Here is a 13,233-nt window from a genome sequence, read left to right on the forward strand (position 1 = left end):
AATGCTAGTTTTCTCACCTCTTTCTTGTGGGTTTTAAGCAAACGCGCAGTGAAATGGGAGGAACTAGTTTATTTTGTCATAAGGTAGTGTGATTATGCATGACACGAAGTATTTGCTAGTCTAGTACTGGAGAAATTAGCGTTTGGATGCGCATTGTGAGCCTATTTCATTCGCAAGTACTATTTCAGAAATATGCGAAAGATGAAATAGTTATATTCACAAAGCACAGTTTTATTATTACACGGTGTTTATACGTACACACTAACAACTAAGTTATGCAATCAATCATGGCAATTGTTGTAAAGAGCGGGAACAACACAAATAAAGTTTTCCCCTAACTGAGTTACACATATCGGGAAGACCTTACGTAGGTATAGCACTACCAAACTTAATCATATTTGCTGGAAACCGTCTACAAAGAAATGCCATCGGGAAAACTGAATACTACTCACGCGTTGTTAGCAAGAAATGCCCATAACACGTTCCTACAAGGAAGCAGTTGTTTGTTTACTAGAAACAGAGAAGTAATTTGAAGTTGCGAGGTAGCGCGGCATCGCACGTGTATCACCGACTAACTGGGCACCATTAGAGAGAGAGTGAGAGAGAGAGAGAGAGAGAGAGAGAGAGACAGAGAGAGTGAGAGCGCGGAGATGTGTGAGCCCGCAATATGGCGTTACGTATGGACTTGACAAGCCGAGAGAGAGAGAAAGAGAGAGAGACAGAGATTACAGAGAATATGTGAATGCTGTTCCACAGCCACATGCAAACACACGCACACACACACATATGGAGAGTTTTCTCACTCAAGTTATGGGTTAAGGAAGTTGCTAATCACATGTATGTAATTAATTAATACATTAATTACATGTAGATTCACATGCACAGCATGCTCAGCATTGAACCATGTATGCGTAGTGTCAAATGGAGAGAGATGAAAGTAAGCAGCAAATAGATGCAACACTCATCAGTGCAATGCGATGGGGACCGAAAGTACACCGACAGAAACGGCAACATTGTTACACGGCTAAAGCGAATTTCACATGTAGAGGACGATAGAGGGCGCTTCACGTGAAGAATATGATGTGGGGCGCTTCATGTATAAAGGGAGGCAGCGGTGATAATAGCATCTCGCGTGTAAAGGGAGGATGGTAGAGGGCGCTTCACCTGTAGATGGAGATAGAGGGCGCTTCACCCATAGAGGACGATAGAGGGCGCTTCACCTGTAGAGGAAGATAGAGGGCGCTTCACCTGTAGAGGAAGATAGAGGGCGCTTCACCTGTAGAGGGAGATAGAGGGCGCTTCACCTGTAGAGGAAGATAAAGGGCGCTTCATCTGTAGAGAAAGATAGAGGGCGCTTCACATGCAGAGGACGACAGAAGGCGCTTCTTCACGTGTAACGCACGACATAGAGCGACGCGGCAGTGATGATGTACACGTTGTTGCAGAGCGCCTGCTGCGACACCTCGACATTCTTGCTCATGCGGCTCGTGTCCATCTGGATGCCGCCGAACATGACCAGCTCTCCGCGGCCGACGACGAGCGAGTGGAAGGCCGTCTCCTCGGGCAGCGCGCCGCACAGCGCGTCCGTGTCGCGCAGCCACGCGACGCGCCCCTCCGACGCCGCCGCCGACACGTCGAGCACGTAGATCCTCATCGGGTTCCTGACGGCGGCGGCGGCGTGGGAGGAGGAGGAGCGGGGCTGCGGGGCGGCGTCGGCGGGGCCGCGGCGGCGCGAGTGCGCGCGGATGCGCTCCTCCATGCGGCGCAGGCCCTCCAGCTGGCGCTCGCGGTCGCGCATCGCGTTCGGACGCACCGACGGCATGCCGCGGCTCGTCACGCTCAGCTGCGACGCGGCGGGCAGCGGCGTGCGGTCCGCTGCGAGACGCAGGGGCGCCACCGTCGCACCGGCGAAACGCAGAGGTGCCACCGTCGCACCGGCGGGACATGGGGGCGCCACCGTCCCACCAGCGGGACATGGGGGCGCCACCGTCGCACCGGCGGGACATGGGGGCGCCGGTGTCGCACCGGCGAGACGAGGGGGCGCCGGTGTCGCACCGACGAGACGAGGGGGCGCCGGTGTCGCACCGACGAGACGCGGCACCTTGAAGGTCGTCGCAGCGGCGGCGGCGGCGTCGTCGGCTTCCATCGGTTCGTCGTCGTCGTCGCCGCTCCAGTGCGAGCATCCTGGCGCGGGAAGGTCGCCGCAGGGGGCGCTGCTAGCGGATGCATCTGCGCTGGGGTCGCGCGAGCCGGCGGCATCCACCGCGGGCTTGACCTCCTGTTCGCTGTGCCGCCGGGGGTGTGTGGGCGGCTTGGCGTCGCCCTCGTCGCTGCTAGAGCTCAGACAGCCGGCCGACCCTCGCCTGCGGCAGCGCGGAAAATACGTGTTACGATTATCGCAGTCAACGCAAGAGTGACCGTCCTGCAGCCATCGCGACGAGACTCATTCTTAATCTCGTGAATAAAGATGAGTGGCTTGACACCATGACGCTCCAAGTAACATTAATACACGTGAGAAAAATAAACGTGACGGCAACATTGGGACGTTTTTTTGAAGGAGATAAGTCTTTCGGAGATCTAGAACTGGTGATAATGGGGTACATCGACGTGAATAGTTCTGTTTGAATGATTGCTCACAAATGTTAGTTATGTTACGACCTCATTTCAATACAATAGCAGAGCAATCAATGCCGATTGTGAGTCCGAGAGGAATTCCGATGCCAGTCTCGGTGAACAAGCGAACGTGTGACACTCATTACAAGACGCAGCATAGATTATAACCCGCTAGTGAGAATCAAACCTGTCTCAGCGGTCACCTCCATCGAAATGACGCCCGTCTATAAACGACACTCTCCGGGCATTTTGTTGAACGAACCCTCGAGCGCAAATGTGGCCGTACGCACAAGCGACCACGTCATGCGGCGCACTGTGTACATCGCGCGCGAATAAGGAACGGAGGCGTACGCAGAACACCCCCCTCCCACCCCACCCGAGGGTTCCCCGATCACCGGACAGAGAAGACTCGCCGGCCACAAGACACTTGCCTCAGTCTCTGCTGCGCGTCCGATCTCGACCTCCCAGCGTGCGTCGCTCGGTCATCGCGCGGCGGCACCCAGACGCGTGGCGCCCTCTTGAATTCAAGCGTGGACGCAGTGTTGGCGCTCGCGGACTTACGACTCTTGCTCAGCAGGACCACACTGCTGCCGACCTAACGCAGACAAATTGACCGTGAGTGTCGCAGTGACGGCCGAACAAAGTCACGGCTATCCTCGTCGTAGTCCACAACGCAGCCGTGAGACCGACGCACGCACATTTAACTCGCCACGAGATATGGGAAAATAAGGAATATACTGAAATAATGAGCGACATGAACAGTCTAGGTACGTCGCCAACAGTAAATAATAACACAAGAGTGAGAAACCCGATTCCCGCATTTCTAACCGATATTTCTCATCAAAATTTACCATCAATAAAGAAGCAAGCGTATACGTTCCTCAGCTTATTATGACCACTAATCACTCACCTTCGTGGTACTGATATTCGTTTACATATATTTGCTAGCGTATTGCTGTAAATTGTAATCTTGCACGAGCTGAATTCGCACAATTTACCACTAAAATGGTGCTATTGTGTGACGTGTTAAGACAAATTCTGAAGCTATAGTGGCGCCAATATTTAGCAACAGACTACTTCCAAATTATTCGTGCCCCGATAGGGGTTTAATGTACTTTATTACCTGCGCGTGCGTAATGTGATACTTACTGCAAACTACTACAGAGAATATTGTTATTATTGTATTATTACTTATGTAAGATAGTATGTCAATTTCTTGTGTTGCGATCACAATAACTCAGCACGTCTCGCGGTTCCTCACAAGATCAAACTTCGAAATTTAGATTGTCTCTCAACCCTATCGAGGCACGAATGATTTGGAAGCAGTCCGTTGCTAAATATTCGCGCCACTATAGCTTCAGAATTTGTCTTAACACGTCACACAATAGCGCCATTTTAGCGGTAAATTGTGCGAATTCAACTCGTGCAAAAAACGATTTACAGCAATACGCTAGCAAATATATGTAAACGAATATCAGTACCACGAAGGTGAGTGATTAGTGGTCATAATAAGCTGAGGAACGTATACACTTGCTTCTTTATTGGTGGCAAATTTTGATGAGAAATATCGGTTAGAAATGCGGGAATCGGGTGTCTCACTCTTGTTATTATCTACTCTTGACGTCGTGCAATGTGCGACCGTTCACTGGAGTGAATAACGTTCCATCGTCGTTCGAATTTTGTTCCTTCGAGTACCGTACATGGCATCATTAAATCCTCTGACAAACAAACTTTTGCTCACTTAGGAAAAAGCGGTAGATCAGACCAGCATTTATATGGATCCAACAGTTACTGTTACCTAGACTGGTAGTTCAACGCACATCGGCCTATTATATGTATATATTTATATGTATATATATATATATTTATATATTCATGAACATATGTATGCTTTGGTAGTCTAGTACTACTAGTAGTATGAATGCTAGAGAGTACACACTATTGTGTATATGGTAGCAGTGACCGTGCATGTATGGGTACCTTGCAGGCTTGGTGGCACCACATTTTTGGAGCAGCATCTTCTTGCAGTAGTACATGCATTTCCTGCCACGTCCACGGGGTGAGATTCATTCTCAGCAGCCACACGTCACTGTACACCTGACAAGGGACAGTGCCACACACCATCATACACGTGCAACAAAAATGCTTCTAGAAAATGGATATGTGAAGTCATGTCGACATACACCACGACACCTAACCTCGTAAATAGACACCAGTAATGCCATCTATTGACCATAATAGATAAAAGCTGACTCTTATTTAGCTACAGCTAGATGCAATATCAATAACGTACCTTGTTTGGCCCACCACACCCACCCACGATCAGCAAGTTGTCTTTGTCTAGAAGGATCTGTGACTGACCATATCTAGCCATCGGTTTGAGATGTGAAGTTTGAACCAATGACCATTCAAAACTGCCCAAGTTGAGGCTCCAGACATCATTGAAACTGAAAAGTGTTCATAAAACTATTCACGAGTTTTAATACAAAAGGCAAGTGACATTAATTACAGAGATGAGCTTTCTGAAAAAGAGATTTAAAACAGTAGCTATTGTCAACAGTTGTATACAAGATTTAAAGGGATGCTCCTGATACTTGCACACATTGGTATAACTGACATAAAATAAGCATTTCATTGCCTTATACCACAGACACATGTATAGATGCGTATAGACATGTTCCTGTTAATACTAATATAGAATCATCCTTAATCTCGTTATGTAACGCTGCATACCATTGGGCGCCCTGGCAACCACCAAACACAATCATGCAATCACTGATGACAGTAGCAGAGTGGCCAGCCATTGGCAGTGGCCCTGATGGCGTACTAATGCATGTCCACTTGTTTGTCTCTGGACAATATACATGTACCTACGTATAGGATGGAGAGTCATGGTTAGGGTATGGCAACAGCTTGCATACCTGCCAGAAACATACTGCTGAAAGCTTAGTGAAAATTATTGTAGTTAACAGGACAAACAGGTCAATAAATGAATTTGTTTTCGTGAATTCTACATACTCTAGTAGCTCATGGTGGTTTTGTATGCAATTTATGTACAGAACTAAACTCTTCAAGAATCCACTAATTGAAGGTCCAGGAACAATATTTGGTTGATAACACATTTCCCACTGACGGCAAAATAGCTTTTTGGGCCACGCCCTTTTCGAGCAAAGTACTACCATCCACCGTGACTGTATCTACAGAACCGTTGTGATACGACCACTCAAAATGTGCACAATGGCCACATTATGGGGGGTCAGCAATACATTTTCATATCCAAAAGTCAATTGTTTTTAAGACAAGTGCCGCAGAGCGACAGCGCTCAACTGACGTGTACTGTAGCCGGGTATTCTTCTGATAAACTCACTGGCAACCGAATGAAGTGCGCCCTCCCGCCACCGCGTTCGCGCTCAGAGCATATATCTAGGATACTACTAATACAGATCTAAAATCTATGATAGCTATAGACTTTGCTATACCGGTAGTACAGTAATAAAGATACAGCTGTGTAACTTTAATGACTTCGCTATATTAACATGTTATCATGGATACGAGTCGAGCGCGAGCGTAGTGGTAGTGGTGGGGGAGAATGGGGGGAGGTGGCTCTAATAGCAAAAGCAGTTGACGCGAGATGGCGCGTGCAAGTGTCATCAATAATCAAAGATAGCATCACCCTTCGTGCGTGATAACCTCACTCCATTGAGTTGCTGAAATCCAAGTATATTCAGGCAGGCGAGAATTTCGCTCAGCTGTGAGTTAGCACATCTGCATTGCAGGTTTCCAGGCAATAATTATTATTAGAATAGTGCCAGTTCACCCCCATGCATGCGTAATGGGCTGCCCCCATGTTTTTGTCTACCCACGCGAGCATTCAGGGTTCATTACAGTGTGCTAAGTCAAGGTGCTACTCAGGGTGGTAATACAGATGCTTTAGAAAATAATATGATTTAAAGAGTGTAAACCTTGTTCAACAAACATTTGCCTTTGCAATTGAACTGTGCAACTGTAGCCTCACATCCACAATAGCAAAAACAGTTCAGTCCTTTATTAACAGTCAACAAATCCATGTTTAACCCTCTTGAGGGTCAAAAGGTTATCCGACACTTACTCTTCGCATGTCAGCAAAAAGTACATTTTATGGTCCTTTCAATAAAGCCATAAAAATGGTAGGTCACTGCTAAGACAAAAAAGTTTTCAATCGCTCTGTCAGACCATGTCCTCAGAAAATGTCTAAAATCTGCCCTGTACCCCATTGACCTTTGACCTGTGACCTCCAATTTCGGCACAGTGATGGCTTTTCCTACCATGATGCTATACACCGACTATCACGAGCCTAGGTCGAGCCGTTTAGATTTGTGCTGCAATTCTGCATTTCCTACCTATACCTTAAGTTAAGAAGGGAATGTTCCCCCTTCTTTTACACATCTTCACCTTTGACCTTTGACCCCCAGCTTCGACATCCCAACTCGTTTTCGGATTACCCCCCTACGTCCCGACTTTCGAATCCGTACGTCGAGCCGTTTAGATTTGTGCCCAACTGTTGACAGACGCACGCACGCACGCACGCACGCTCATGCGATTCTACAAGCTGCATCTGACTATGTCAGATGAGCTAATAATTGCCAAAAACCGATTTCAGCATGTTACGCACTACAATTATCTGTAATTGTTCCTATTATTTGGATTTCTACAGCCACAAAACGTCACACATTTTATGTTCCTTTCTCTGCAAGTGCACGTTTTGGTACTCATACATGATGTTGGGCATTTGCATGGAGGGGGCAGGTCATCGGGCCTGCATGATACTGGCAGTCCACAAGAATAGACATTATTTTTGATGTTGATCAAAAATCATCAATCAAGCAAATGGAATGAGCACAGAGAAGTTCTTCAGAACAAATCACTATCACCATTAGGTCTGACAATCAGAAACTCCCTGCCGATCTTGATATGTTCTGGAGCTCAATGTTGAACAAAGTTCGGTTGCAGAACTATGTCTTCAAGTGGATGCTGCAGAATGTCGAGTCGGACAAGGAGATCTTCTTTGGAGGAGTATATGGGGGTGAATGCAGGAAATTGTTAGCTGGCACTGAAACACAGATCTCAGAGCTCTCAAGCAACCAAGAAGAAGCCAACGCCAGAATCATGTTCCATATTAATGATGGTGTTCAATCAGTCTTGGTTGACTCACCTGACACAGATGTCTTTGTCAATCTCATCTTCCACTTCAACAAAACCTGTCAACTACAAAAGCTGTACGTGAAGCTTGGTAACCGGAAAACAAAGAAAACTGTACGAGTCCACCTGTTGGTTGGTGTCGTGTCTCACAGCCATTCATGCTCTCAGTGGTTGCGACAGTACCAGCAAGGTGGGTCCAAAGCTGTCTGGCCTGAAAGCATCCATGGATCTCTCCCTACTGGAAGGGTTTGGTGTAGAAGAACTGTCACCACAGATAACAAGCAATGCTGAAGATTCCCTTGTGTCTAGATTAAAGAAGACAGACTGTTCCACTTTCGATGAATATTGATGGGAGCAGTACCACAACTCCAAGAAAGAACTGGACTTCAACCAACTTGTGTGCTGTTCATCAACGCTACGAGAACACATAAAGCGAGCATATCTGCAGTGTAAGAAGTGGTTGCAAGCCCCAACTCCTGCAGTCACCAAACCAGATCCACTCCAGTATGGATATGAAGGAACGGATGTTGGAATAACACCAGTGATACTGCCAGTATCGTGCAGGCCTGATGACCTGCCCCCTCCATGCAAATGCCCAACATCATATATGAGTACCAAAACGTGCACTTGCAGAGAAAGGAACATAAAATGTGTGACGTTTTGTGGCTGTAGTAAAGGCAAATAGTGCATAAATCCAAATAACAGGAACAATTACGAATAATTGTAGTGCGTAACATGCTGAAATCGGTTTTTGGCAATTATCTTAAAAACCATTGACTTTTGGATATGAAAATGTATTACTGACCCCCCATAATGTGGCCATTGCGCACATTTTGAGTGGTCGGGCAACCTCCTAGGTCCAACGGTTCTGTAGATACAGTCACGGTGGATGGTAGTACTTCGCTCGAAAAGGGCGTGGCCCAAAAAGCTATTTCGCCGTCAGTGGGAAATGTGTTACCAACCAAATATTGTTCCTGGACCTTCAATTAGTGGATTCTTAAAGAGTTTAGTTCTGGACATAAATTGCATACAAAACCACCATGAGCTACTAGAGTAACACTGAGCAATGCTAATAGGTTACTGTACCCCCATTCTTAATAGCTATCTCTGTTAAAATTGTTGATAGAAAAGACAGCCTACCCGTTTGTTGAATAAGCTTGATTGGTAGAATGGAAACTGGCCAGGTGGTGAGTATCCGCCAAACAGTATTAGCCTGTCATCGTGGCACACCAGCGATGCACTGGCCTTTGGACTAGGATACGTGCCTGCAAACAAAAATCTCAAACGTTCACTAGTAGTAAAAATCAAACATCTAATGCAAAAGCAATCGCCGACAGGGAGCGATAGATGCCGCTCCGCTTTTCCATCACACAAGAACCTACCCATTGCGAGAGGTCGTATCCACTCGCGGGTCACGAGGTCAAACCGCCAAAGGTCGTTGAAGGTCGTACAGTTGGACGTGCAGCCGCCGAAGACGTACATCGACTTGTTGTAGTAGCAGGAGCTGTGGGAGAATCGCTCGGCGATGCTTGGCCCAAAGCTAGGCGTCACGACAGTGCACTCAAGATGGCCGCTCCCTTGCAACGCCCTGGCCAGGCTCGTGTTGACGACTTTCGCAACACCTGAAATACACGTGCTGACGTGCAGTAAAACGTGTACAAAAAGTGCCCCCTTATAAAAGTGTTATTATTAAAAATATTCAATAAAGGTGGTTTTACCTCTATAACCTGCTACAATATACCACGGTGTATAACTGCCACACTCGCATAAAAGAAGGAAGTGTCCTTTATGGACAGGTGTCGATTCTATACAAGTGTCCATTAATACAGGTTTGACTCTTTTCTTGATTGCCAAAGCCTATGGGTTACATCGTGACTAATATTCGTTTATACGACTATCAGATTTTGCGTTAGCGCTGTCAATTGTTAGGCAAGTTTCAACTCAACAATGCTACGGTGAATCTCACCACGTGCTACCCGGTTCCATTTCTTTGACACGACGGTGCATGTAATGAGGTCCTGGTAGGGTGACAGGAATGACATGATGTACTCCAGAATCTCTTCTGGAATCACATCCATCTTTAGCAAGCTTTTCGTTGACTCTATCCAGATAAGGAGGAATTAGGGGTCGGTCATCTCAGCATGCCATGCGAGGTATTTCCAAACCAAAAAGTTGAATGTCACCTTGTGAAGCAATGTTGGTTTAGACCTACAAAATACGAGACACCTAACACAGGTGACAAGTGTTATCACACCTATTAAAAGACACATGACACATGCCTATATCAGCTCTGTAAATATGCATATCATATAGACAGGAGTGAATAATAATAATAATAATAATAATAATAATAATAATCTATTATTATTCACTCCTGATATAGATGTATGTAGTAAAAAAAGAGGTATAATTTGGAGCATTATTTCAAATTCAATTCAATTGGTGAAAATTACACCTGCATATCATTGATAGTGAGCCAACATTAAAAACTCCATGTGACATTTGTTGGCTATGCAATGGGTAGTTTAACATTAACTTTTCACCTTGAGAAGGATAGCAATGAATTGCTATATATAGCAAATAAGATTGGATATAATAGGGCTTTACTTGTTAATATTATTATAATGTTATCAATTATTATTATTTGTGCATAGTACTGTAAGGTTGAATTGTAAATTTGAAGAAAAACTTAATAATAATTATAATACAAGTTATTGTTATATGACATTGACTAGTCATGTGATAGCTCTAACTGTCGCTCTTTGCTTTCACTCTGCTACAGGGCTCTATAAACAACAGTGCCATAATACAGCATCGAATCTGTAGAATACTGGAGGCTGAGCTGTAGCCTGTAATACAATATAAAAATATCCTAGCCGGCAATATAAACGTCCTGAATTTGGCTTGCCATTCTGAAATCAAACTCAACTTATCACAATTTGGCCAGATTGGGTCATTTATCGAATCCAAACAACCAAAAAAACAAATATACAGCAAGTCTGCCATGCTGCCGAGATTTAGTGCCGTTTTCCATGGATGACTATGACCATGATAAAGTCATGGAGAAGACTCAAAGGGCTATATGTGGATACAGCTAGTTAGTTGATAGATTGAGGACACACTTGCAGAACTTGATTTACGTACTAAGCGCTAGTGGCACTGATTTTAACCTCATAACCTCATAAACATTAGTCTTCAAAAGTCCTAGGGACTATAATGAAGACGGAGAGAGAAGTGGATCAAATCGATAGATCAACACTGTGGATTGCAGTGAAAAAAGTTGCAATTTACCAATGATGAAGGAAGAGAATTCCAATACGGAATGACAGAAACAAAGAAGCTAAACTTAGAAGAGTCCTTAGAAGATGGCACATGTCGAAAACAATGATCACGCTCAGATGATCGAGTGCATCGGACAGGCTTCATTAAGCAAGAGGGAATGCCAGTCATCACCTGACCATGATAATTTTATGGAAAGTTATGAGTTTAGCATGTAGAAAGCGAACACGAAGAGGAGGTCAATCAAGACGAGCCAAAACAACATCAACACTATCATGATGGTTTTTGGAAACCCATCTCGCAGCTTTATGCTGAATGGCATCCAATTTAGAGCAGTTCTAAAGTGTATAGGGGCACCAGCCTGGCGAAGCATATTCTAATATGGGCAGAACCATAGTTTTGAAAGCCAGGAACCGAGTTTTTGAATCGGCAAAGCTGAGGTTACGCCGTAACATACCAAAGGAACGAGACGATTTCTTGCAAATATGACGTATGATCAATGTGGGCATTCCAGTGAAGATCGCTACTAATACTAACACCCAAATATTTGTAAGTAGGGGTAAGAGATAGATATTTATGGTACAGCAAGTAAGTAAAAGTCAAGGGTGATTTGGAGCAGGTAATACGAAGAATTTTACACTTTTCAGCATTGAACGACATACCCCACGTTGTTGCCCACTTCTCAGCACGAGTAAGGACACTCTGGAGGGCTAACTGATCACCCTTATTGTAGATGCTGTGGTACAGAACTGCGTCGTCAGCAAAGAAGCGAATAGAAGTAGAAGCGTCAGTTTCGGCCAATAAATCATTTATAAAGAATAAGAACAGCAATGGACCAAGCACAGAACCTTGGGGTATACCCGATGTGACAGTGGCCACATCTGACATGCTGCCGTTAACACAGACAATTTGAGATCTAGCCTTCAAAAAGTCAGAAATCCAGTTTAACGTAGTACTAGTAGTATCCAAACCCAAGTGACCAAGTTTGAAAATTAAGAGATCATGAGGAACCCTATCAAAGGCCTTACTGAAATCTAGAAATACTGCATCAACCTGTTGAGACTTGTCAAGACTTAATGTCCAATCATGAAAAACATTGATTAACTGGGTAACAGTAGAAAAACCAAGCTGGAAACCATGTTGATGATGGGACAGAATATCATGTCTATCGAAATGGCTCATAACAGAAGAGTAGACTATATATGCTCAAATGCCTTAGGTAGAGCAAAGAGAAGTCAAAGATATTGGGCGATAATTTGAAGCAAGGGAAGATCCACCAACTTTATAAACTGGGTAAGTAGGCGAGGTACGGTCCGGCATATTAGATAGTAGTATTTAGTACCAGGGTACCCAGGTACTAAATACTACTATCTAATATGCCGGACCGTACCAGGCGTACCTCGCCTACTCCACTAACGAGTCTAGGGAGTCGCCTACGCCTACTCCCTAACTCTAACCGTAACCATATCAGCTAGATAGTTACCAGGGTATGTTCCGGTATACCGGACCGTACCCAGGGTACGTTCCGGCAGTACCGTACCCTGGGGGACATAGACCCTATGAGCGTTAGAAGACCATCGGCCAGACAATCGGTCGCACAACCTGGTCCGGCTAGCCTATACTATAGCACTACATGACTCAGTACTAGTCGATACAACTACAACTTAGTTACTAGGCTGAATACAGAGAGCACTCAGCACTGTCACAAGTCACTACATCAGCACATGCACATCACAAGTAGAAAATAGGGAATTCCTGATGAATCTACTCCTGATGCACATGACACATGCAACACCTGAACAAGCAAAGTCAAAGTATTTATGCTTAATTAATGTTCTCGTACTTGTCGGTGTCCAGTGCACTGGATATAATGACAACGTAATAAGGTTTGTTGTCATTGACTGATAATTTATTGCACACTCATGTTTTTATCACTATTGTCACCTACCAACTTTAGTATAATAAAAAGGTTACTGTACGCTAAACAAGTTCTAAATAGGGGCTGACATGCTTTAACACAAGAACAGCGCAGTCATGGCGCTGCAATCATAGCCCATCACATAATATCAGGAGTAAGATAATATCAAGAGTGGATATATAGATCTATATTATCTTACTCCTGATATTATGTGATGGGCTATGATTGCAGCGCCATGACTGCGC

At 45.0% G+C, this 13,233-nt stretch overlaps 1 protein-coding gene across 1 annotated transcript; it reads right to left on the minus strand.

Moving 5' to 3' along the window:
• Nucleotides 1-210: 210 nt before the first annotated feature.
• Nucleotides 211-13,083, minus strand: LOC106815460 (F-box only protein 42-like). Its single transcript, XM_014819924.1, has 9 exons — nucleotides 12,914-13,083; nucleotides 9,758-9,999; nucleotides 9,174-9,413; nucleotides 8,932-9,056; nucleotides 5,347-5,483; nucleotides 4,907-5,060; nucleotides 4,594-4,710; nucleotides 3,045-3,208; nucleotides 211-2,363 (listed from the first exon to the last, which is right to left on the minus strand). The coding sequence occupies exons 2-9, from the start codon at nucleotides 9,867-9,869 to the stop codon at nucleotides 1,388-1,390; spliced, it is 2,025 nt and encodes a 674-aa protein (XP_014675410.1). The 5' UTR covers nucleotides 9,870-9,999; nucleotides 12,914-13,083; the 3' UTR covers nucleotides 211-1,387.
• Between the last annotated feature and the right edge of the window lie 150 nt (nucleotides 13,084-13,233).

Source organism: Priapulus caudatus, unplaced genomic scaffold, assembly GCF_000485595.1.
Source record: "Priapulus caudatus unplaced genomic scaffold, Priapulus_caudatus-5.0.1 Scaffold29, whole genome shotgun sequence".
NCBI classification, from domain to species: Eukaryota; Metazoa; Priapulida; class Priapulimorpha; order Priapulimorphida; family Priapulidae; genus Priapulus; species Priapulus caudatus.